The sequence below is a fragment of the Cetorhinus maximus genome, chromosome 9 (genome assembly GCF_964194155.1).
Source record: "Cetorhinus maximus chromosome 9, sCetMax3.hap1.1, whole genome shotgun sequence".
NCBI classification, from domain to species: domain Eukaryota; kingdom Metazoa; phylum Chordata; class Chondrichthyes; order Lamniformes; family Cetorhinidae; genus Cetorhinus; species Cetorhinus maximus.
The window spans coordinates 1,421,222-1,448,207 of NC_135887.1; the positions used below are offsets into that span (position 1 = coordinate 1,421,222).

The 26,986-nt window shown below is 44.7% G+C and overlaps 1 protein-coding gene across 4 annotated transcripts in view; it reads left to right on the plus strand.

Moving 5' to 3' along the window:
* pitpnm3 (PITPNM family member 3) overlaps positions 1-26,986 on the plus strand; it is a 545,233-nt gene that overhangs the window by 6,655 nt on the left and 511,592 nt on the right. The window contains exon 1 of one of the 4 annotated variants that reach the window (XM_078547947.1): positions 21,150-21,288. The exons of 1 other annotated variant lie outside the window; for it this stretch is intronic. Coding sequence is in view for 1 of the 3 variants with exons in the window: in XM_078547944.1 (XP_078404070.1) it covers positions 22,173-22,203 (31 nt within the window). In the remaining 2 variants the exon portion in view is untranslated. Of the gene's footprint in view, positions 1-21,149; positions 21,289-22,089; positions 22,204-24,893; positions 25,148-26,986 lie in introns of those variants that run through there. 2 more of the 4 variants (XM_078547944.1, XM_078547945.1) reach the window with 2 other exon arrangements.

Here is a 26,986-nt window from a genome sequence, read left to right on the forward strand (position 1 = left end):
CTGCTCTCTGATGAAGTGGTGCCCACATGCACATATGGAGGTCTCCATGGGAAGGATGGCGGGTGCCATGGAAATCCTGGTCCGGCAGAACACGGAGATGCGCGCAGGCGTGTGCTCCATCGCGGGAGCCATGGGTGACTTCCTACAGTGGCAATGCGAGAGGGAAATGGGGGCATCTCAATGTCCCTCCAGGTGCTCCTTCCTCTCAAGGAGTCAGGCCAGGGCCCTCAGGCACCCAAAGAGAGGCAGAGTGGCAGCTGGACACCCCTGGGTCATCCACTCGGGAATCTCAGAGGCTGTCCGCTCCCTCTGAGTCCCCTTTGTCTGTAACTGCCCCACAACCACATCCTCTGTCACCACAGAGGGAGCAGCTGGCCCACAGGAGGACAGCCAAAGCAAGCCTGGCCCCTCAAGCCCTCGGCTCTCCAGAAGGCGCAAACTGAAGTCATCAGAGGCAACAGGCCAACCATTGCACAGGCTGTCTCCACCCCTGCTGCGGATGTCAGGGCAGCACCTAGAAGAAGTGGTAGACCTAGAAAAGTTAAGAAATTCTGATCACGTGGCTGCACAGGTGAAGACATTTTGTCACTGGATAATCTGAAAGTATATTTGCTTTCACTGAATAATGTGTAATGTTGTCTTTTAGCTTCATTAACAGGATTCGTGAATCCTCCCACTGCATTCTCACCCCATTGGCCGTTCAGCTGCACGCGGCTGGATCACAAGTGATTCTGGAGGGAAAAGTGTGTGTGTGTGGCAGAGCCTTTCAGAGCCTAGGGCAAGTACTCTCCCATGCACAGGGAATCTTTATCCCTCACACTCATCTCACTGTCCCGAGCATTTTCAATGCTGCCTGCCGGGGTTCCCTTTCAGTTGTGCATCTGAGCCTATCTGTATCCCACCCACCCACTGGTCACCCTCCCAGGCAGCACCTCTGCCCGTCCAGCCCGAGGCTCTACTCACTTTCGGTTTCAACAACCATGGTTGTAGTGAAGTTTTTGTTCTGCTCTCTCATCCTTTCCCCTCCTCCAGCCATCCATGTCCTTTCCCCCATCACTGTCGACCCCCTGGCATCACCTTCCACCTCAACACTGTCCTCTACCAGCCCAAACCCTTGCCTTCCCAGGGTGTCCAGGTGAATTTGCACATTTCCTTCCTTCCTGAGAATCCCATCCCCATCAACATTGACCTCTCCAACCTCCTCCTTCCCACCCCCAGGGTCGGTGTCAGCCTCCGAGTCCCCACCAACCACCCTCACCATCCCTTCTACTGATACCAATGCACCTTCGCCCTCCCAACCTACTGGCTCCCTCTGCCTCCATCACACTCACCATTCCCTCCTACCACACCCATCCTCAGTGCGTTCCCCAGGAGGCAGTCATTGACTCCACAGACCCCTCCCTCGTATGTTCACCCGGACATTGAACCACCAGCCCCTTATTCCCTCCTCCACCTTTACTCCCTCCTCCCTCCTCCCAACCTGACTCCACCTGACACCTTTGTCACCCCCTCCCCAACCTCACTACCCACCAACACCTTCGTTCACCCCCTCCCACTCTCACCCCCTGCCCCTGTCCCACTCACAGCTGGGCCTTTCTCTCTCCCAACCTTACCGACCACCTGTGGCAGCCCATGGCCAAGACCATGATGTTTTGAAGCAGACCCGAAGCATCAATGGGGACCTCCCACCTTCTGAGAGCTGCTTCATGGTGCAGCCATGTCGCGGAGGATCCACCCAGCATGTGATGCGTGTGTTCCTCCAGGGTCCAGTAGCTGTAGGGCTCCAGCATCTTCTTCTCCTCAGACGTCTGCGAACTGAGCAAGGTCCTAGAGGTGAGTCCCGACTTCTGCATATCAGATTTATCCAGAAGTGTTCTAGGCCAGCGGGTTTTCCTGGCGGTGTAATGGTAAATCAGGCTTGGAGGGACGATTCCGCTCAGGCCTTACTTTGCATTTCGCTGCCGTGAAACCTATTTCTCCCCCTCATGCCGCACTGTCCCACCCCGCCCACCATGACACTCTCCGCCAATAGCAGCGGATGATTCAGCCCATTAGCTCGTAATGAGTATCAATAAAATATATAAACTGAGAGGCAATAAAGATAATAATAGGTAGAAATGTTTGTGGCAAGTAAGAAAGAGGGGGTTAACCATCAAATAGTAACATAGGAACAATAGTAGACTATTTAGTCCCTCAAATTGCACTGCTACTCAGTGAGAAAATAGCACATCTGTATCTGAACTCCATCCACCTGCATTGGCTCCATGTCCTTTTACTAAAAGATTCTCTCAGACATGGGAGCAGAATCTAAATATGAATATGCATGTGCTGAATAAAACCTCATGATAGCCCTTCTGTTAATTGTGTGACATTATAATTTTCAGTCATGACATTACAAAAGGTTACGAGCTGTAATATCCTGTGCTAATCGCATGATGCTGTAAAATTTAGTAATGATGTCACCGAGGCATATAAACTAGATCTCCAACAGTGAGTCATGCCATCTCTGCAATGGCCAGCAGCCAGCACACCAGAGAGCTGTCAACCCACAGCTGGTGACCCATTTTAAATATATTTTCTTAAAAAAAATCAGTGACAGTGGAGAATATTATATAAATAGCAAACAATCAAGGGTGAATTACAAGTTTGCCACACAACCTTGGATTTCACAGGGTCTTTATAAATCACCTGAGCTTTGCTTCTGACATCGTTTGAATTTCGAATGACATCCTTGTTGTCTGTGACATCTTTTGATTATCTGCTCATCTCCACAATCACCACACCACACTCTCAATGTGTCTCTCCCACCCCCCCCCACCCACCACCACCCCCCCCCCACCTCCAACCCACCTTAAACCAATTTATATTTCTCCCTTCTTCTAACTATGCTCCAGTTCTGCCGAAGGGTCATGAAGGCTCGAAACGTTAACTGATTTCTTCTCCGCCGATGCTGCCAGACTTGCTGAGTTTTTCCAGGTAATTCTGTTTTTGTTTTGGATTTCCAGCATCCGCAGTAGCTTTTAGCTTTTTGTTTTTATCCTTGTATGTCTGACGGGTCTGGAAAGTTGGCAAGTTTTTCAGTGTGTCTTGGGCGGTCAGCAGCTGAAATTTACTCACTTTCGGCCGAACACCCTCACTACCCAATTTTTGAACTGGCTATAAATAGGCTGCCTTCAATCCCGCCTGAAATAGGGAGGAAACATGTTAAAATATTTAAATTGGGCTTCAATGCCCATATCGATTTAAATTGTGACCTTCCACTGGGTGGAGTGTAACTGAGCACCGAGGAGCTGAATAGCTGCCGATTATTTCCCTAAACGTTCCTGACCAGCTTTGCAGTTACATTCCTGCTCAATGTTGATGCCTCCAATGGCCCTTCACAATGACAGGAGCACCCTCTTTAAGGACCAATGTCTGATGGCACTCCTTGGAGGACCTGCCAGACTTCACACCACCCCGATCAATGACCTATGTATCGCCGCTCGTTCAGCACGAGCAACTCACGGATATTAATCTGTTATGGACTGAAATGAAAATAGTCTTGGTCTCAGGTTAGTTTCATCCATAATTAAGACCAGATGTTTTAAGATCTGCTTAAATTTGCTGTGGAAATGAGTTGATAATTCTCGGAAGGTGTTACCCCGCACTCCAGAAAGTAATCCAAGGCTGCCAAGCGAGTGGCTCAGAGGGGTGGATCACAAGAACAGTTGCCCATGCAGATAAAGTACAAAATTAGGCTTAACACCCTCACCAAGACAGCGCTGTTGGGAGTGAGACCATCAAGAGGAGAAGTCCCACTGGGGTGTTGGGGACCTCATATGTACTTTGTAAAATGCACCAATTCTGTTGGTCAACTGAATACTTCTCCTGTTTCATAGGAGCCATCATTCCTGAGGAGACAAACCACACACCACCCTGACTTGGAACCACATCACCGTTCCTTCACTGTCGCTGGGTCAAAATCCTGGAACTGCCTCCCTGACAGCACTGTGGGTGTACCTGCACCACATGGACTGCAGTGGTTCAAGAAGGGGGCTCATTGCCATCTTCTCAAGGGCAATTAGGGATGGGCAATAAAAATACTGGCCTAGCCAGTGATGCCCATTTCCCGTGAAAGTATAAATAAAAAGAGCTGAGTAGGACAAGGGTCACTTTTTGTTTGATGCGACCAGGATGACATGTCTCACTTTGGCGATAGCCGACCCCTGGCCCAGGCCCTAGATCCTCCAGGTGTTGTCTCCTCAGCAACGATGGCCCCTTAGAAACAGGAGAAGTACTTGGTTGACCAACAGAACCAGTGTCTTACAAAGTACATATGAGGTCCCCATACTAAAACAAATAGACAGGTGGTGGGTTAAACATGTGTCGTGACAGAAATCATGTAAAAGTGTTGTTGACGGCCCTGAAGCCAGAGATATATAATGGTATATTGAGTACTATTTGAAGAGGGGAAGGGACTTTAGAGGCCATAAGGAATGCAATTTTGCAGGCTGTTGGGCAAAGTGCAGGGGACTGATATGAACAAGTGAGCAATATGAAGCAGAATCCAGGGGAACCCCAGAAGCATTCATGGACTGTTTATGGCCCATTTATGAATGGAGTCAAAATGCCGTCTTGGATAGAGGTAAGCTTAATGGGGAGCCTCACAGACATTGGCTGCGAATGTTGATATCAAAATGCCTTCTGTTCATCAAGACCCAGTTCAGTGCCTGGTGCAACCAGACTGGGGAGTAATCATGAGCAGGAAGTGTTAAGGAGGATATGACCCTTACAGGCAAAAGGTCCATCCGAGGTGAAGAAAAAGAGGCTTGGGGAGCCAGGAAGACAAAAGGCAAATTGTACACAGTCAAAAGGCCCCATAGGGAAGCCTCCCAGGGTAAGCGATAGAAACAGGAAGGGAAAGAGCCTCGGGGTCTCAGTGAGGTAATGAGCCTTACAATTGTAAGGGAGTTAGACAGTTTGTCAGTGTGTAAAAAACCAAAGAAGGAAGTGCAGGGAAAGTCCCAGCCTGAGCAATCCTTTGAGGATAAGATGATGGAGACATTAGTGAAGGCAGAAGGTGGCAGTAATGGGGGCCGTATATATGGCTACTGCGGGAGGGGAGCAGGAAAAGACCCAGAACTGCCAATGAGGGGGTTGCACACAGCTTCAGTATTCTTATAAAAACAAAAAGCTGAAAGCTACTGCGGATGCTGGAAATCCAAAACAAAAACAGAATTACCTGGAAAAGCTCAGCAGGTCTGGCAGCATCGGTGGAGAAGAAATCAGTTAACGTTTCGAGTCTTCATGACCCTTCGGCAGAACTGAGTATAGTTAGGAGAGGGGTGAAATATAAGCTGGTCTAAGGTTGGGGGGCGGGGGGGGAGAGAGAAGTTGAGGGTGGGGTGATTGTGGAGATAAGCAAGCAGTGATAGGAGCAGATAATCAAAAGATGTCACCGACAAAAGGATCAAAGAGGTGTTGAAGGTGGTGATATTGTCTAAGAAAAGTGCTAATTAAGAATGGAAGACAGGACACTCAAGGTACAGCTCTAGTGGGCGTGGGGTGGAAAGACTAACAAAGTTTTAGTTTTAGATTTAAAAATAATGGAAATAGGTGGGAAAAGAAAAATCTATATAAATTATTGAAAAAAAAAGGGAGGGGGGAGAAACGGGGTGGGGATGGGGGGAGGGGGAGTTTAAGATCTAAAGTTGTTGAATTCAATATTCAGTCCGGAAGGCTGTAAAGTGCCTAGTCGGAAGATGAGGTGCTGTTCCTCCAGTTTGCGTTGGGCTTCACTGGAACAATGCAGCAAGCCAAGGACAGACATGTGGGCAAGAGAACAGGGTGGAGTATTAAAATGGCAAGCGACAGGGAGGTTTGGGTCTACCGCTCTGGGACACCCTGGTCCACTCCTCCATCACCCCCTACTCCTCAACCCCCACCTATGGCACCTCCCCATGCCCACGCAGAAGATGCAACACCTGCCCCTTCACTTCCTCTCTCCTCACCGTCCAAGGGCCCAAACACTCCTTTCAAGTGAAGCAGCATTTCACTTGCATTTCCCCTAACTTAGTCTACTGCATTCGTTGCTCCCAATGCGGTCTCCTCTATATTGGAGAGACCAAACGCAAACTGGGCGACCACTTTGCGGAACACCTGCGGTCTGTCCGCAAGAAAGACCCAAACCTCCCTGTCGCTTGCCATTTTAACACTCCACCCTGTTCTCTTGCCCACATGTCTGTCCTTGGCTTGCTGCATTGTTCCAGTGAAGCCCAACGCAAACTGGAGGAACAGCACCTCATCTTCCGACTAGGCACTTTACAGCCTTCCGGGCTGAATATTGAATTCAATAACTTTTGATCTTAAACTCCCCCTCCCCCCATCCCCACCCCGTTTCTCCCCCCTCCCTTTTTTTTTCAATAATTTATATAGATTCTTCTTTTCCCACCTATTTCCATTATTTTTAAATCTAAAACTAAAACTTTGTTAGTCATTCCACCCCACCCCCACTAGAGCTGTACCTTGAGTATCCTGCCATCCATTCTTAATTAGCACTTTTCTTAGACAATATCACCACCTTCGACACCTCTTTGATCCTTTTGTCTGTGACATCTTTTGATTATCTGCTCCTATCACTGCTTGCTTATCTCCACAATCACCCCACCCTCAACTTCTCTCTCCCCCCCCGCCCCCCCACCTTAGACCAGCTTATATTTCGCCTTTCTCCTAACTATACTCAGTTCTGCCGAAGGGTCGTGAAGACTCGAAACGTTAACTGATTTTTCTCCACCGATGCTGCCAGACCTGCTGAGTTTTTCCAGGTAATTCTGTTTTTGCTTCAGTATTCTTGGCCGTCTATGTCTGATGAATGGGGCTGACCTTGTTTCTGTGCTTTGGAGGGGGGAAATAAGGGATTCTACCATGTGGATATGGGACTTTTCAAATGGTGGTAGACACCCTGGACCCTGTGCACCCACCTTGATCGAGTGGGACCCCTTTCATATTGAAGAGATTTATTGGACACAAACAGACTGGGGCAGTATCTAAACCTTTAGATTTTCAGGTGGGGAATTTGAACACTGAATGAAGATGCATATTCCTTAGAAGATCAGGTCAGAGGCTAGGAATCGTGCAATGAGTAACTTATCTCCTGACTCCCCAGAGCCTGTCCACCATCTACAAGGCACAAGTCAGGAGTGTGATGGAATACTCCTCACTTGCCTGGATGAGTGCAGCTCCCACAACACTCAAGAAGCTTGACACTGTCCAGGACAAAGCAGCCCACTAGATTGGCACCCCATCCACAAACATTCACTCCCTCCACCGCCGATGCACAGTAGCAGCAGTGTGTACCATCTACAAGATGCACTGCAGGAATTCACCAAGGCTCCTTTGACAGCATCTTCTAAACCCGCGGCCACTACCATCTAGAAGGACAAGGGAAGCAGACACATGGGAACACCACCACCTGGAAGTTCCCCTCCAAGTCACTCACCATCCTGACTTGGAAATATATCGCTGTTCCTTCACTGTCGCTGGGTCAAAATCCTGGAACTCCCTTCCTAACAGCACTGTGGGTGTACCTACACCACATGGACTGCAGCAATTCAAGAAGGCAGCTCAACACCACCTTCTCAAGGGCAATTTGGGATGGGCAATAAATGCTGACCCAGCCAATGAAGCCAACATCCCGTGAATGAATAAAAAGAAAATGGGATCAGCCTGGCGTAGGTGCATTGGCATCTGACTGGATGATGGCGCACAAAATAATATTACACATCGGTAATGATTGCTTGTGGTGCACAGCAGAGGAAGTAAGCGAGGAGAGTGTCTGGGTGATATCGGGAAAGAAAGATGAAATGGTCTGCTCCGTCCACACCGTTCGTGGATATGATCCGGAGGGATTATTGGATAAAATGCTACTGGACATACTTTATCACAATAAGGGTGCGTTCACCTCCCACAAACACTGCTGCAGGAGCCTGACCACCCCAAAAGTGGAGGTAGAAGGAGAGCCTAAGATATGACAACGGAAGCACTATGTTATGATCCTAGCTGAGGTTACCCCTGAACAAGCCTGATCCCAGGGTGGAACCCAGCTTGATAGATCCTAACTTTTATTTGTTTGTTTAGATACGTGGAGAGGGGCCACTGAACAGAGTCACAAGGGTCAGCTGATGAACTTCTAACAAAAGAATAAGATTTATTGAACAAGAAAAGATGAACTATATTACAATACTCCTTCACCCACATCTATACTTTACAGATGTATATAGATTTGTAAGGATAATTCAAGTTACAAAACCTGTCTTACACTCTAATGCGCACAGTAAGAACACAGTCCATTTAAACCTATGGCACCCTATGGTCAAATACACCACACTCTGAAACCAAGTGACAGATGCCACCTCAACCAGATGCTATGGATCTCTCCTCAACTCCCCCCAGACGCTTGTCTCACCGTGAACCAACCAGTCTCACTGAATTCAGTCCTTCACATGAGGGTTTCCAATCTCCACTCTCTAAGACCTCACCTTGGAACCTTCTCCCAAACCAACGCTTTCTCTCAGACACTTTCTGCAAGGGTTCACATCTAGGGTTTCAAACTCTCTTTCTGATGTTCCTCTTCCCTGGGTCACCACATGCATTCAAGCTGTCTTCCACACACTCTGTCTCCCTGACTCAGCTGTTAACAGTACACCACTGCTTCACATGCCCATGGCAAAGAGTTACAGACCTTCAGTTGTCTCTTTGGACCTTCTTGCCTCTTGTGAGCTGTTCTCGCTTTAAATCTGCTTTCTGCAGCTTTTGTCTCTTTAAATCTGAGGCATGGAGCCTTTCCCTCTGCCCCTTACTCTTAACTTCACTTAACAGGACCTTATCCCAGGCTCCTGTCCTTCCTTTGACTGGAAGGTCTTCTTTGGACTTTTCCCTCTTCCACTCCCCTGGATTTTTGGGGTTTTTCTTTAGCTTGGGACAGGCTATCTGTCCCCTTTGCTCCACCCTCTCCTGGCAGCAACTTTCAGAACCAAATGTACTCAAACAGCTTCCAAAACAACTACTGTTTGTCTTCTGTGTGTATCTCTGTGGGAGGTACCTGCCTCTCAGGGCACCTGTTGCTAGACAACAGTCCAATCATTCTACCCTTGAATGTTTACCTTTTCTTTGGGGATCGTAAAACTCCTCATTAGAAATGCAAGTACCTCTTTAAGGTGAAACTAAAACTCCATTTGACCTTTCTTAACACACAGGTACAGAAATACAAACCAAACTTTAAAGCTAAAACTCATTCTTAACACCCACAAATACAAATATGACTTACTTAAGCTATCTCTATTCCCTAATATCTCCCCCTTTGGAGGAAAGAAAGCTTACACAGTGAAGGTTTCTTTACAATGGACTTCCATCCTCCTCACACAAACTTAACATTTTATTTAGCTTATTATCTATTATACAAATACATTTTCCATTTTGTTTCATGATCACACGGTTACATTGTACAATCACAAAAACCTACTTAAACAAAGGCAATAAATGTAATAAAATGAGCAGGATTTGTATAGCATTGCATTATCATAACTCAATTTTTATGTTTCTTTTTCCTCTTTTTCCCATCTTTAACTCAGCAAAAAAAATGTTTCATTTAAGTCTACAGCCCAATTGTCCTTTTCATTCATTGTAGGCATAATTTCACCCTCAAGCTCATTTTCCAAACCCAAATGTGGTAAATTCTCATTTCAATTTGGCAAAGTCAAAATGGCATTTTTGTGCATTAACATCTTAATTCTTCTCTGGTCAAAACCTCTTTTTGCCATTTCAAGGATGTTATTGAGATGCTTCTTATGTTCATACAAAAGAGTTTCATACTCCTGCTTGGTTTGATCTTTAATTTTTTTTATTGTTTCTCCAGATCCAATTTCGAACAGACCTTTTCCTTCTTTTTGAAGCAGTGCCAATTATATTCTTCCTGTGGAGCTTCATACTTCATTCCAATTCTTTTACATAACCTGTGCACTATATCATTCCACTCCATTCCAGGTTTGCAAACATCCACTTACCTGGATTCCAACTGCTGTATTTTGTATATTAGCACCAGCAAGCACTTGTATATCAGTGTCTATGATCATTGACTTTTCCAGACCATTTTTGATTTCAATCCTTTTTGTTGGCAATTCTTGATTTATCAATTTTACAGGCATTTTAGTTGTTTTTGTGTTGCCCATTACTGAGGTTGACACATCAGTAATTTTACGCCAGTTCTCTGCTCAACTGGACTGCAATTTGGCAAAGAGTTTTTATTCACAGGAACAACTTTGGAACTGTGGGGCACCATATCACACATCTTTTTCCTTTTGTCCAGTTTGCTTTGAAGTTCGAGAATCTCATTGCTCCTTTCCCGATTAAGTTCCAACAGTTTGTTAGTTTTGGTTTTTAATTCTGCATTCAACCAATTATTCTGATTTACCAATTATCCTTTTCTTGTTCAAAGAATTTTCCCTGATACTTCATAGCAACTATTGATGTTTGAAGTTCACCAAACTTTAACTGAAGATTGACCTTTGTTAAATTTGCTTCTACAAGTTTAACATTTAGACATTTCAAGTCCTCAGTCAAGTGTTCTACTTTCTGTGACTGATTCTAAATTGATCTCACCAATTCTCATCTTTCATTAGCAAATTCCTCTTTCAAACATGACAGTTGGTTTTCTACATTAATCAGGTTTTCCTTCAATTGCTTGTTATCTGGAATAAGTATTTCATTTTTGGCCGCAGTAGCTTCTTGAAGTTTGTTAAGTTCAACATGATCAACCACCTGCTGCAATACAGTTGTTACCACAATACTGTCTCCACCAGCTAAATCATTACCCAGAATAAAATCCACTCCTACAATAGGTGATCTAGGGATAATTCCCACCGTAACAGTTCCATTTACAAGTGACTTTGCAAGTTAACTTCACACAAAGAAACAGCTTTATAAATTCCATTAATATCCCTTATTAATACTTTTTATTTCATAAAACTATCCAAAGCACAAATTGTATCATCAGCCACTGTCAATGATTGATCTTCCCCTGTATCTCTAAAAATTTTAATCTGCTTAATTATTTTGTTGGAGGAGTAAGGGAACACTTCTCCCTTTGACACAAAGCATCCAGGCCCTGTGTTAGCCTGACCTCCTTCATCAGTAATCAAAGAAGAACTCTCTGTACTATCCTGAACTATATTCCCCTTTCCTCTATGCCCTGAGGCAACACGTTTCACCTGTACCAATGCTACAGTTTTAACAACCATTTCCTTTTCTGACACAATCTTTCCTGAGGATTCCTTAGGTGTTCCTACTACTGCAATAGGTCTATCATTTAATTTCCAGCAACCTGCCCTAACATGTTCTACCTTGTTACAATGAAAACACTTAGCCTTTTGAATGTCATTTCCACCCACAGCACCTTCCTTTCTAATCTGAGGAGAAATTTCCTGAGAATTCCCAACTGTCCCTTCTCTTCCCTGATCACTTGCCTTCCTTTCACCTTCCCACCTTCTATCTTTCTCAGGTTTATGGGGATGATAGAAAAGGGTTTAGATCTATAGACTAGTTTATAATCGTTAGCTGTCTCTGCTGTCTACCTAGTTGTCTTAACCTCCTGGTCTTTAACATGGGTTCTAGCTGCAAGAGGAAGTGAATCTTTAAATTCTTCCAAGAGAACTATTTCCCTAAGAGCTTTATATGTTGTCTCTACCTTTAATGCCCTTATCCAATGGTCAAAATTACTTTGCTTTACCCTTTCAAATTCAGTATAGGTCTGCCCAAGCTGTTTCCTTATATTCTGAAATTTCTGTCTGTATGTCTCAGGGACTAACTCATATGCACTCAGAATAACCTTTTTTTACTGCATCATAATCCACCAGTACCTCTTCTGAAAGTGAAGCATAAACCTCACGAGCTCTACTTACCAACCTACTCTGTAAAAGTAATGTCCAGATTTCTTTTTGCCACAACATTTGCCTAGCTACCTTTTCAAATGAGATAAAGAATGCCTCGACATCTCTTTCCTCAAACTTTGAGAGCGCTTACACAAACTTAAATGCCTCCCCACTAGGTTTTAGGTTGAAGGTTTTTTCCTCATCAGAACTTTCCTCAGAATCTGAGATCTCTTTTTTGACTTCCAGCCTTTTAAGTTAGTATTCCATTTCTCACTCCTTCTCTCTTTCTCTTGCCTCTCTTTCTTTGTCCTTCTCTCTTGCCTGGAATTCCAGTTCCAGCTTCATTTCTTTCTCTTGCCTTTCTGCTTGCTCATTTTGAAATGCCCTCTTTCCTTTTCTTTTTCCTTTGCCTCTAATTCAAGTTTTTTCAGTTCCATTGCTTGTTCAAGTTCAAGTTTCTTCATTTGTAACTCAAGTCTCACTACTTCCAGCTGCAACTCACTCCCTGGAAAGTGTGGTCTCTTAATATCCCTCCCAGTTTTAAATGCTGTGCTATTTTCTCAACTAGGTCTGCTTCCCTCACCCCCTTCGAGTAATTTTAACTCCAACTTATCTGCCAATTCCATCAGCTTACTCTTGGTTAATTTCTGTAAAGCAGTCAGAGTTACATTTTCCATCTGTCAAATAAATCTTAGCAACCCCCAAAGCCATTTTGAATTCCAACCTCTATAATATACCTCACAGCAACTCCAATTCCTATGTCTAGTACCTCTTTACCTCCATGTACTTGTTAAAAGATTCACAAATCCCACTAATGTCAAGGATTTCCAGTCCCAGACCAATTATTATTCCGCATTCAATCACCCGCTGTATGCGTTTCAAATCCAGCAAAAGTCCCCGCTTTGTGATGATCCCAGCAGATGTTAGCCCTGGATAAGCCTGATCCCAGAGCGGAACCCAGCTGGATAGATCCTAACATTTATTTGTTTGTTTAGATATGTGGAGAGTACTGAGCAGAGGCACAGGAGTCAGCTGATGAACTTTTAACAAAAGAATAAAACATTTATTCAACAAGAAAAGATGAACTATATTACAATGCTCCTTCACCCACAACTGTAACTTTACAGATGAATATAGATTGTAAGGCTAACACCAGTTACAAAAGCTATCTTATACTCTAATGCACACAATAAGTACACAGCCCATGTAAACCTATGGCACCCTATGGTCAAATACACCACACTCTGAAATCAAGTAACAGATGCCACCTCAACCAGACAACCAGATGCTATGGATCTCTCCTCAACTCCCCCCAGACGCTTGTCACACCGTGAACCAACCAGTCTCACTGAATTCAGTCCTTCACATGAGGGTTTCCAATCTTCACTTTAAGACCTCACCTTGGAATCTTCTCCCAAATCATCACTTTCTCTCAGACGCCTTCTGCAAGGGTTCACCACCAGGGTTTCAAACTCTCTTTTTGATGTTCCTCTTCTCTGGGTCACCACATGCATTCAAGCTGTTTTCCACACACTCTGTCTCCCTGACTCAGCTGTCAATAGTACACCACTGCTTCACATGCCCATGGCAAAGAGTTACAGACCTTCAGTTATCTCTTTGGACCTTTGTGCCTCTTGTGAGCTGTTCTCGCTTTAAATCTGCTTTCTGCAGCTTTTGTCTCTTTAAATCTGAGGCATGGAGCCTTTCCTTCTGCCCCTCACTCTTAACTTCACTTAACAGGACCTTTTCCCAGGCTCCTGTCCTTCCTTTGACTAGAAGGCCTTCGTTGGACTTTCCTGTTTTCCACTCCCCTGGATTTTTGGGGTTCTTCTTTAGCTTGGGACAGGCTATCTGTCCCCTTTTCTCCAGCCTCTTCTGGCAGCAGCTTTCAGAACCAGCTACACTCAGCTTCCAAAACAACTCATATTTCTCTTCTTCTGTTGTGTCTTCGTGGGAGGGACCTGCCTCTCTGGGCCCTTGTTGCTAGGTAACAGCCCAATCCTTCTAACTTGTATGTTCACCTTCTCTTTAGGGGTCATAAAACTCCTCATTAGAAGTGCAAGCACCTTTTTAAAGTGAACCTAAAACTCTGTTTCACCTTTCTTAACACACAGATACAGAAATACAAATCAAACTTAAACTTTAAAGCTAAAACTCATTTCTAACATGCACAAATACAAAAATAACTTACTTAAACTCTCTCTATTTCCTAACATGTACATGTACCCATAGGAAGCTGAGAGGGATCTAGAGAGGGTGGTAACATTCCTGGTGGATTCTTGTGACCCATTGCGACTCAAGTGACTTCGCCTATCTGGCCAGTGAGCAAACCAGATGGGGTTTAGAGAATGACCATTAACTGCAGCATATTGAATAGAAATACTCTCGCCTGTGCACCCACTGTCACAGCAGTGGTCCATTTGATCACAGCTATACCCAGTGGCACTCATTTTTTCATGGTGCTGGATTTTTCAAACAGGTTCTGGTCCATACCGGTTCAGAGGGAGGACCAATGTAAGTTCACATTGATCTTTAAGGAATAGCAGTGTCTGTGGATGCGTTTTCCCCAGAGCTTTCTTAACATCCCCTCCATTTGTCATCAATGTCAATCTGATCAGCTTATCCAATATGTAGATGACTGATTGCCGTTTACAGAAACCAGAGGCCGGCACAGTGATCTTGTGCATGAATTGTTACTGTTTATTGAAGGGGGCTGGACTTAAAAAATCCAGGAAAGGCCCAAGTGAGGCAGAGGAGGAGTAATTTCTGGGCTTGGTAATCAGGCCTGGGAAGAGATTGATAAATGAAGCAAAACACAAAGCAGTCCAGGAATTACTGTGTCCTAACTCCCTAACCTCTTTATGCTCATTTTTGGGTCTGACTGGGTACCGTAGGGAATTTATAGAGGACTCTGCTGCTATAGCAACTCCTCTTCTCTGTTTCCTGGAAATGGGAAAATTGGAACTGGGATGGGAGTGTGAAGGAGCCTTTGTTAAACTGGAAGAGATCTCCAGACTGCACCCATTTTGGGATGGTCTACATCTGAACCAGAGCGGGACTAACATCCTTGCGGGTGGGTTTACTAGTGCTGTTGGGAGGAGTTTAAACTAATTCGGCAGGGGGAGGGGACACAGAATGTTAGCAGAATAGGGACAAATCAAAATACAGTAAAACAATCATGTCAGAGGGAGTACAGCTGCAGTAAGTTTCAAGGGAGTAAGGCAAGGCTGGATGGCCTCTACTTTAATGCCAGGAGTATTACAGGTAAAACGGATAAGTTAAGGGTGAGGATTGACATGTGGAATTGTGATATAGTAGCCATCACTGAGATGTGGTTGAGAGAGGGGAAGGATTGGCAGCTCAACATTCCGCGATATAGAATCTTCAGGCGAGACGGGGAGGGGGTAAAAGAGGAGGAGGAATTGCATTATTAGTTAAGGAGTCAGTTACTGCAGTAAGGAGAGATGATATCTTGGAGGGAGCATTGAATGAAGCTTTGTGGGTAGAGCTTAGGAATAAAAATGGGGCAGCCACATTGTTAGGTGTTTATTACAGACCCCCAGATAGTCAGCGGGAAATTGAGGAGCAAATATGTGCACAATTCGCGGAGGTGTGTAAAAACAATAACAATAGGGTAATTATATTAGGTGATTTCAACTTTCCCAACATTAATTGGGATAGACATAGTGTTAAGGGCTTGGATGGAGTGGATTTCTTGAAATGTGTACAGGAGAACTTTTTAGGTCAATATGTAGAGGGTCCAACAAGGGACTGCGCAGTGCTGGACCTAATTCTGGGGAATGAAGCTGGACAGGTGGCTGAGGTGATGGTGGGGGAGAATTTTAGTGATAGTGACCACAACATGGTACAATTTAAGTTTGTTATGGACAAAGAAATAGACAAGTTGCAAAAAAATGTTTTGGATTGGGGGAGAGTGGATTTTAGTAAAATAAGGCAGGATCTGGCCAAGGTAGACTGGGAACAGCTACTTATGGGGAAATCTACAGAGGAACAGTGGGGGGTGTTCAAAAAGGAAATGGGGAGGGTACGGGCTCAACATGTTCCCTCTAGGGTGATAGGAAGGAGTAACAAGCCCAGAGAACCATGGATGACCAGAGATATTCAGGTTACGATGAGAAGGAAAAGAGAGGCTTTTAGCAGGTACAAGGGAAGCAAATCAGCGGAGACATTAGTGGAGTACAGAAAGTGCAAGGTGGAGCTTAAGAAAGCAATTAGGAGAGCAAAGAGGGGATATGCGAAAGCTCTGGCTGATAAAAGTAGGGAAAATCCCAAGATATTCTATAAATATATCAATGGGAAGAGGGGAACCAGGGAAAGAGTAGGACCCATTAGGGGCTAAGGGGGCAATCTATGGGTGGAGCCAGAGAATGAGGATGAAGGTATCGACCTGGGGAGTGGGACTGCGAGGTTCTTAAGCAAATTGATGTAGGGAGTGACAAGGTATTGGAGGTGTTGGCAGGTTTAAAAGTGGACAAATCTCCAGGTTCAGATGATTTGTGTCCCAGACTGCTGAGGGAGGCAAGGGAGGAGATCGCAGGGGCTCTGACCCAAATTTTTAATTCCTCTCTGGCCACAGGGGAGGTGCCAGAGGATTGAGAACAGCTAATGTGGTTCTGCTATTTAAGAAGGATTGTAGAGATAAGCCAGGGAACTACAGGCCAGTGAGTCTCATGTCAGTGGTAGGGAAACTATTGGAGAAAATTCTGAAGGAGAGAATCTATCTCCACTTGGAGAGGCAAGGTTTGATCAGGGATAGTCAGCATGGCTTTATCAGAGGGAGGTCATGCCTAACAAATTTGATTGATTTTTTTTGAGAAGGTGACCAGGTGTGCAGATGAGGGTGTTGTAGTTGATGTAGTTTATATGGATTTCAGCAAAGCCTTTGACAAGGTCCCACATGGGAGACTTATAAAGAAGGCAAATGCACATGGAGTACAGGGTAATTTTATAAGGTGGATTCAAAATTGGCTTAGTTGTAGGAGGCAGAGGGTGATGACAGGAGGATGCTTTAGTGACTGGAAGCCAGTGTCCAGTGGTGTACCACAGGGATCTGTGCTCGGTCCCCTATTATTCGTCATTTATGTAAATGACATAGATGACTATGTGGGGGGTAGGATTAGTAAATTTGCAGATGACACAAAGATTAGCCGGGTGGTTAACAGTGAGGTTGAGCATCTTGGGCTACAGGAAGATATACACGGGATGGTCAAATGGGCAGATAAGTGGCAGATGGAATTTAACCCTGAAAAGTGTGAGGTGATACACTTTGGAAGGAGTAATTTGACAAGGAAGTATTCAATGAACGGCATGACACTAGGAAGTTCTGAGGAACAAAGGGACCTTGGTGTGTGTGTCCATAGATCTCTGAAGGCAGAGTGTTAGTGGGGTGGTGAAAAAGGCATATGGGACACTTGCCTTTGTCAACTGAGGCATAGATTACAAAAGTAGAGAGGTCATGTTGGAGTTGTATAGAACCTTGGTGAGGCCACAGCTGGAGTAGTGTGTGCAGTTCTGGTCGTCACATTATAAGAAGGATGTGATTGCACTGGAGGGGGATGCAGAGGAGATTCACCAGGATGTTGCCTGGGATGAAACATTTAAGTTATGAAGAGAGGTTGGATAGACTTGGATTGTTCTCGTTGGAGCAGAGAAGACTGAGGGGTGACCTGATCGAGGTGTACAAGATTATGAGGGGCATGGACAGGGTGGATAGGGAGCAGCTGTTCCCCTTAGTTGAAGGGTCAGTCACAAGAGGACATAAGTTCAAGGTGAGGGGCAGAAGGTTTAGGGGGGATGTGAGGAAAAACCTTTTTACCCAGAGGGTGGTGACGGTCTGGAATGCGCTGCCTGAGAGGGTGGTGGAGGCAGGTTGCCTCACATCCTTTAAAAAGTTAAAAGCAAAAAACTGCGGATGCTGGAAATCCAAAACAAAAACAAAAATACCTGGAAAAATTCAGCAGGTCTGGCAGAAATACCTGGAATGCTGATGCTGCCAGACCTGCTGAGTTTTTCCAGGTGTTTTTGTTTTTGTATCCTTTAAAAAGTACCTGGATGAGCACTTGGCACATCATAACATTCAAGGCTATGGGCCATGTGCTGGTAAATGGGATTAGGCAGGTAGGTCAGGTGTTTCTCACATGTTGGTGCAGACTTGATGGGCCGAAATATCCTGTGATTCTGTGAACTGTAGATGCTGTGAAGGAATTTTACTTGGAAATGGCAGGCATGGATGAAAACCCAAGTGCAGTATTATTGCAGGAGGTGAATAGCCCAGGGTCCTCACAGATGTGGAAATGGGTACTCTGCATGTGAGCGACATCTCATGGCAAGCTTTTCAGCTGTAAAGTATTTCTAGGTGTTCACAGCGACTCACAGTGGTGGGGGGGGTGGGGAAATGTGATTTTGTTGATCCATCATGCCCTCATTAGCCTGCTAATAGATGGGCAGTTAAAGGATGGCATAGTTTGCAGCCAAAGAATCTTTGTGGACTCTCCTCCTTGAGGGCGAGCGTATCAGGGTACAGAGGTGGGAGGAGCTTCAATTGACAGTCAGTATGGTGAGGGAGCTCTTACCAAGGGAAGCCCCATGGATACTCAGTTGAGGAAGCTTGGGAAACAGATATGGGACCAAAGGGCAGATGTCCCCCAGACAGGAGGAACATAAACGTGGATGGCTCCAGTTTGGTGGTTGAGAGAAAAAGGCAGACAGAGTGGAATCTATGATCCCAAGGCAGGGGTGGAGTTGGCTTTGAAATTTCCCACCCAGCTGAGTGCCTAACAGGCTGAACTGGTAGCAATAGTGTATGTGGTGATTCATGCCACCAAGTTCCCTCCATCTTATATGCCCCAATTCTGTATTTACCTGCAGTTCATATACTGAGTATTTGGCAATTTAGGAGCGTAAGTGGTTTAAGTCAGCAGATGGATGACCCTTGACCACAATGTCATTGCTAAATGCAATCCTTGAAGCGACAAGGTGAAAACAGAATCAGTGCTATATACATAAAGTAAAAGCTGATCCAAAACAGAGCCTCAGTGGGAAGGTAACAAGAGGGCCGATTAATTAGCCAAATTGGGAGTGGCAAAACGCACCCTTTGGGATCATTTCCAGTCAGGAATGGTGGTGGTGGCCACTCAGAAAAGGGAACTGACAAGAGGGGTTCCCTTACCACCCGATCTTAAAGAAGTACAGTCCAAAGATCTAGTGTTGCAATCAGCCCCGAAAGCTAAACAAGGAGGAACTTCAGTTCAGGGTCCCTTTGGAGTAGCTGATGTGACAGTGAAAGAGGGAATGTTGTTTAAAGAGGATATATGGATAGTGCCAGAAAGATGTAGAAAGGAATTCATGCAATTGGCACACGGGGATCCAAGGACTGGGCATCCAGGGCCGATGCTAATGGAAGGAAAGTTGGCTGGTGGCCTGATTTGAGAGAGGATGTAATTGACTATTGCACAAACTGGTTGGTATGTACTGCCAACAATCCTGATCTCCATATATAGAAAGCCACCATGGGTCAAACCAGGTGGCGCGAGGGAAGGACCATGGCGGTGTGTCCAAATTGATTTCATTAGACCATTGCCCACGACCAGCAGGGGAAAAAAGTATTGCCTGGTGCTGGTTGATTTTTCTAAGTGTTTAGAGGCTTTCCCTTTGGAATCTTTTCGCTGCCTTGGTCACAGGAGAGATGCTGGTGAAGGAAGTAGTCACCAGAAGGGGGACTGCTGAAGGAGGTGGATCATGACCAGGGGCCCCACTTCACTGGGCAGATCATGTAGGCTACTCCGCTAAAGGACAGGAAACCATCTTGTCACTAGTGTATCAGCCTGTATATTGGGATGATAATGAGGGAGAAAGAATCAGAGAACGAGACCACTGGGACCCTTCCATATTTCCTGAGCAGCAAGAATGTCTGTATGTATCTGTCTGGTCAGGTGTCGGGGGAGGCCCTGAAACAGGTGACACGTGTGTTCGCCAAGTCCACCCCTCAGACGAACACTTGCCAATGGTATTGGACGCAACTTTGTGCACCCCCTCCCTGCTTTTTCTTGCCTTGGTGAAGAAGAGTGGGAAAAATACAAACTGGAGATAATTCAAAACTGGCACAGAACCAGATTTATATATTGTCTTACAGACTTCCTGATGGAGTGGAAGGATGGCCATGGGCACCAGGACTCTTGATCTATGGTGGAGCCATGACAGTGATGGAAAGTGATGGTATTGGACCAAGTGATATTTCTCAAAAGGGTGGAAGAAAGGGAACCCTTGAGAAAAATCCTGTTGTCAATGAAGATGGTGGATGGAGAATAGGCACTCTATGGGCCTCTGGTAGAGAGAATAATGACACCACGCAGGCCTATGACCCAGGCTTCAATGGATCATTACACATATTGGGTCTAGCAATGTCCAAGGGGCACCGGGTGTGGGGCAAATGAAACTCGGATGCAGAAAGACAGAAGTAACCAACCAGCCTAAAACTACAACACAACAGGATTAACCTGTTGGGGGAAAATGGACAAGCGTTTTGTGGGGGAAATTTCTGTGCTGAGGACCAAAAGGTCTATGTGTGAGAAGATTTTTGTAGATGGACGTAGTGTGACTGTTAGCCCAGCAGGATTAAATATCTGAACCCGATCCAAACAACCACTTCCCAGGGAAGCAGGTCCCAAGGTTCAATCGTGTCCCAACTTAACTGGAGGACCAGTGACTAGCTTGGTCACTGTCCCCATTGGTGTGGTGTTGGATTACGAATGTCCTCTATGAGATATTCCCTGCCCTATTGAACCGCCCTGATCTGTACCTGCCACAGATTTACAAAAGGGAAACTCAGCAGCTGATGAAAGGGAAGCGGTGGATCAATTCTGGGCCTGGAATAGTGATAGTTACGGGGCCCATGGTGAGGATCGGGTGTACTCAAAGGGAGATAAGTCCTGGCATAAAAGGCGTGGGCTGATCAATGACGCGGCCACAGTGTTTAATATCGGACGTCCCAAGGATCTAATAGCAGTGAATAAGAAATTGGGAGACACAAGGTAACAGTTAAAAGGAATATTACAGGATATGACTAGCAACCAGGATCAGGAACTTAGTGAGCATCAAGTTATGACCATACATTTACAAGAGTGTCCCTTAATCGGACCATGCAGCAACAATTAATGTCCCAATTAGGGAAGACCGGAGGGTCTCCACTGAGGCAGCACTAAGCGGCGTGTGCATGTTGTAGGGATACTGGTTGGTAGAGCAAGCACAGGAAAAGTGAGGATTGATTGAGGAGAGGAAAGTTCTCTCGCGGATAGAGAATCGCCTCTGAATGTCACCGTGAGATGTCTCAGTAACATCTCTAGACGCGGGTTCAGGAAAGAGGAATGTAAATCAGCTTCTAACTTGACCATGTTGGGTGTGATCTTGTACTTCCCCGTGGTCCCCACCCTGCTATACTATTCAGAGGATATCGGAGTAGTAACTCAGGGAACATGCACGCACCGGGGGTCAACACCACACTTACCTGGCAAACCTTGGTGGTGCACTGGTGGGCACCGAGCTCCGTGGTTGTAAAAGGCATGGGGAGACTTTAATCTGTGCCCATGGAATCTTGCAACGCGATAACTCTTTATATGGGTTGAGCATGATGGAGCATGTTATTAACTGTACTGTGGCTATGTGCATATCCGACCTGCGTATGGAGGTGCAGGGAAATATTGCACAGCCCTGAGAAACATTACCCTTATAGGGATATGTTCTGCCCAGTCTAGTATCTTGTGTTTTATTCCACTTAAACCTATTCAAGTTGGTGTTCATGAATTAACCAATATCCACCAACATGACCGTGTTTACAGTTTGAACGTAATGGATAGCGTGAGGGCTGATTTGTACAAAAATGTTGCCAAATTTGGTTTTGAGCTCTCTCCGAGTATTGCCTGACTGCACCTCGCGGGGATATTGATCTGTCCACTAAACACTGTTATCAACTTTAACCACCCGCAGACTTAACCAGGGCTCGTGTTAACAATCCCAGTCCTGAACCTTGCTGGTCTAAAACTTGTAATTGGGATTTGAAGGTGGATGTTCATCCTTGGGTGAGGGATCATTCCTCATACCCCCTGCTGCTGGTACAGTCGGTAACAGTGACAGACCCACCGATCGATCTGGCGAGGAAACGAAGGTGGGAAGATTAATGAGTCGGGTGGATGGAGATATCAATGTGCGGGAGAGGCGATGAACGGTATCAGTAACTCGGAAGGTGCTTTTTAAATGAGTAACAGAGGCAGCTCAGGGGAGACTGGTAAGTATGTGTTTTGGGATTTGTTTAAATTTGCTTCGGAAACGAGCTGACAATTCTCAGGACATGTTGGCTCTGACTGGGGGACCAGCCCGAGTGGCTCTCAGGGGGGATTGGGCAGGGGAAGAAGTTCCCCAGGCTGCTAAAGTCTGAAATCAGACTGAAAAACAATAACCCCATAGAGACTGGCGCCGCCGGGAGTGAGAGCAGCGAGAGGGAGAGGTTCCCTCTGTGGAGGCGGAGGGGTCCGAGTCAGGCTGGATCCAATCAGCCCGAAATCGACCTAGTCTGACTGGGGAGGGGGGTAACCTGTGTTTTAAATCACTCCGTTTCCAACTTCAGGCTTTTGGTAGTAAAGCTGTTGGGTTTGTGGTGAAATTGTGCGAGTTGCCTGATAAATAAAGGAAAAAAAAACCCCATCTCTTGAAGAATCTGGGCGAGCAGAGGGAATATTTGGCAGCTGACTGCGTCAAAGCGGATTTCCATTTTATGCCAAATCCTGTCGGTTATTAGCAGAGTTGCCAATAATCGGAAAGTCCTGAATATGGGACTTCCAGGGCACCCGGTCAGCCAGAATAAGCCGGAGGTGCCACTTGAGACTGGAGGTATAATGAAGGTGGTGCACTCCCATCACATGTGTCTCCTGGGAGTGCCTGTCTAGTTTTAGTCTAAGTTTGCTGTCCGGTTACCACTTATGTTACTGTTCAAACTGACTGATGCTCTCCGATGACCTAGCCACTTATTTGCGAGAGGTGGTCCCTGCATGAAGAGGTATGGATTTTGGACGTAGCAGAAAAAGTAATGGAAAACATCGATGGTCCACTGTACAACAACAACTTGCATCGACATAACGCCTTTAAACCTGGTTAAACATCCCAAGGCGCTTCACAGCCCCTGTCCTCAAAACAACTTTGGCGTCGAGCTGCACAAGGCAACCTTGGGATCGGTGCCTGGTCACAGAGGCGCCGCCAATGAGAGTCTTAAAGGATCTCCGCCTCTGGATAGGTTCAGCCAGGGAATTTCCGAGCTTGGACAGCCGGCAGCGAAAGGCATTGCGGCCAAAGGAGAGGCGAGGGAAATGAGGGATGCGCTACAAGATTCCCAAACTTGGGAGGGGCGCAGAGTTCTCCTGGGGGGCGGCTGTAGGGCTGGAGGAGATAAGGAGATAAGGGGAGCCAAGGCCGGGGGGGAGGGACGAGAATTTTCCAAAATCAAAGTTTTGCTGGACTGGTAGCCAATGTATGGTAGGGCAATTGACTGCCACCTCTCTGTGTGTGGTAGAGCTGCTGCGTTTATATCTGATAACAATCTAGTTTTCGATGGAAATCTCACTTGTGTGCTTGACTGTGTGCACTGTTTACAGGGCTGGGATCTACAGCACTTTGCCACCTTAAACCGTGCATTTTCCAGGTGATGCCAAACGGTCCGTTTTCTGTTTGTAGTCAAGCAAAATACTGCGGATGCTGGAAATCTGAAATAAAAACAGAAAATGCTGGTAAAACTCTGCAGGTCTGGCAGCATCTGTAGAGAGAGAGAAACAGAGTTAACGTCTCGAGTCTGTACTGAAGAAGTGACATGGACTCGAAGCTTTAACTCTGTTTCTCTCTCCACAGATGCTGCCAGACCTGCTGAGTTTTTCCAGCATTTACTGTTTTTATTTCAGTTTTCTGTTTGTGTTGGGACAGCATCTGAGCTAATGACTCAATAAATTCTTTCGTAGTATATAACTAGGGAGCCGCTGTCACGCCAATCAGTTGGGTCCCTTATATGCTCTCACTGTCCTTGTGCAGATTCAGGCAAGAACTGAGTTTCTTGCTCAAATGCACTGAGAATATGCAAACTGCCGCTGCATAAGACCCAATTTCCAAGCTTGTGTGCGAGGCAGAGAAGCGCGTCTTCACTTCACTGAAGGAGAGCAATGATCACTCATTACTGCATCGTTTAATAATTGCTCCGAACCCATTTAATACACACATCACGTTTGTATGAAAGTGATTGGGGGGAAAAAAACATGTAAACATTCCCATAGACAGTGAGGGAATGGTGAACGAGTGTGAGAAAAGCAGAGCAATAATGCAAATTTGAAGAGCATTGTGTTAATTGTTTTGCGGTGGTGGGTGTGTGGTGCAGATCTCATGTTTTCCAAGTGTGGTACAGCAATCCAATTTCCCCTCCTTTCCTACACCCTGCAAAAAAAACTTTGTTCCCCCCGCGCTACCACATTGCAGTGACCTTGAAAATAACAATAGCCATTATTATAACATTTATTGCATGTAGCATGAATTAATCACTGGCTGGGTTCCTGGGAGGATTTTTGTTTTGCCAGGAATTGTCGGTCTTCGCTGCAGAAGTGTTTTTTGTTTTGAAGCTGGTGTTTACATCACAGGGACTTGGAAAGAAAACGGAGACTTGCTCATTTAGTTTGACAGACTGACCTTTTGAGACAGTGTAAAGCCTTTATAGAATTGTGAAACTGGTCCTGCTCTCATTACTTTGGAACAAAATAGACCCACACGTTCTGCGGGCTGAGTAGTTACCTACCCTTATAGCTTGATGCCTCTGTAAACAATCCAGTGTGTAACTGCTGTTAAGCTGATTGGCTGTTGTCTCGCTGAGAGAGAAGTCTGAGAGCCCAGGGGCTTTATCTCTACCTCTGTTTCTTTGCTCCCCCTGTCCTTGGTGTGCAGTAGGGACACTGATGGTTGCTGTATGCCAGCAATATTGATGAATCTAGTTGCCGGTTTTTTTTTTGTGTTAACAATTAAGGCAGTGCGCACAGAGATAGGGTGAGCCTTATTCTTTCTATGCCTCCCTTCTTTTCATTCTATTCGTCCAACCTCAAACACTGAGCTGATATTTGTATTCTGTTTGTATCCTGTGCTCCTGCACACGATTGTCTAAATATTTGGATACAAGAAGACAAAAGATTTTAATTTGCTACTGAAAGGTAGGTTTAATAGAAAAGATTATAAAAGATATGGTAAATGCTAAGCAGTATTGCTTGACTGTGTAACATCTTGTAGTGATGGAGCCTTTGTAGGAATGTCTGCTGAATTTAATGTGCAGCTTTGACTGATGAAAATAACTATGCTGTGCAGTTCTGTAAGTAACCATATTCAATTATTATTTATTTTCATTTGTAAAACTGCATCACACACACGGATCAAAATAACTGCCAGTTATTTTAACCTGAAAGGCAAATATGCCTCAGATTAAATCCAGATATATTGTATAGTCATTCTTATGTCAAATGTGTTATGTCTGTTATTAAAGTGCACAAGAGAGGTCTGGTTTGAAATTTTAACCATTTAGTCAGTTGTGAGGCTCTATTCTGCATCTCTGTACTTCTAACATCAAGTTCAATTTCAAGCAAGAGAGATAGAAATAAGTTGAACAAGTTATTTGTTTTCTGATAACTATCTAAGAATCTTCAAGGCTTTCTTTTAGATTGTCCCTACCTGTGTCTTTGATTTCCATGGAAACAGCAGGGTCTTTGCTATAGGTTGACCATTTATTATCTGTGAAAAAATAGATAAAGTTCCTGCCTGGTTTTTATAACATTCACAGTTTTATATATCACCGTCTCAATTTCTTGTCTGGTAAAGGAAAGTTTCATCCAGAGCATCAGTTACCTATGACTAAGATCTTCATCCTGTTTTATGTCTACTGCAATCCAGTTGCTAACTGGATAACATTTTCTTAATGTAGTATTTGATCAGCCAGTTAAGGTCTCTGCAATCTTAACTGTTTCATTAAGTGCTGTGCTCAAATTCAATGTTTGTTTGCTAAGATACAAAGCAAAAATGTTATTGGCCTGGTTGTTATAAACACAAAGCTCAGTGTAGAACTATTTATTTCGACAGTTTAAATTTCATTGATAATTTTGTAGTGTGTGATTATGCATAACATACAGTGCTTTAGCCAAAATAAGCCCTCTGTTGTCTTATTACAGAATTTAATTTTAATAAGACAAATAAGAATAACATTAAAAAATCTGTTAACATTCACAGAAAATTTTAAACCCTTGTCCTGAATACCTGCAAACAATATATTATTTAAATGGGAGATTTCTCATAAGTGACGCACTTAGTCTTGGTTCATTGACAAAGAAGACCAGAAGATTTATTCCATCTGAGAATTTAACTACTTGTGTTCCATGGAACCTTTGCAGACTGAGTCACCTCAATGCTATTTTTGTTTTGTGTTCGCTTGAGAAAATGATGGATGGCAATGCTGGGAAATGGAATTTTTTTTCCAGTTTACATTGACTGACGACATCATATAGTTCTAAGGACAGCATATGATGGAAAGCAGGGGCTGCCTTTGCCCTGACAGTTCCAGACATGTGAAACAATAACATTAATATACTGTAGTCTGTTATTACTGTACTAGTATAGACTTTCACTGATCAAAGTCAGGTACAGGGGGAAATTTGGTGTACTGACACTATCCTTTCATCACTGAGATGCTAACTCAGTTTAGGAATAATTGATATTCCTGGGGGTGTAAGGCCATAGTCTAAAAATGACACACAATATGGTAGTAAAGAGAAAACCTTCCTTGCAGATACCATAAAGATCAGTGATATGGGAAATGTCAAGGGGATTTGATAAGGGGTTAATCTGAGTTAGGGATTCAAGCACATTTTGAATTTTATAAGGGGGATAGAATACAAAAGTGAAGGTTTAATGAAACATATGTACAAGGCAATGGTTATGCCATAGAGTATTTAGTGCAGTTTTCAGTGCCATGTTGTAGAAAGGCCATCAAAGCAACACAGCTTTGA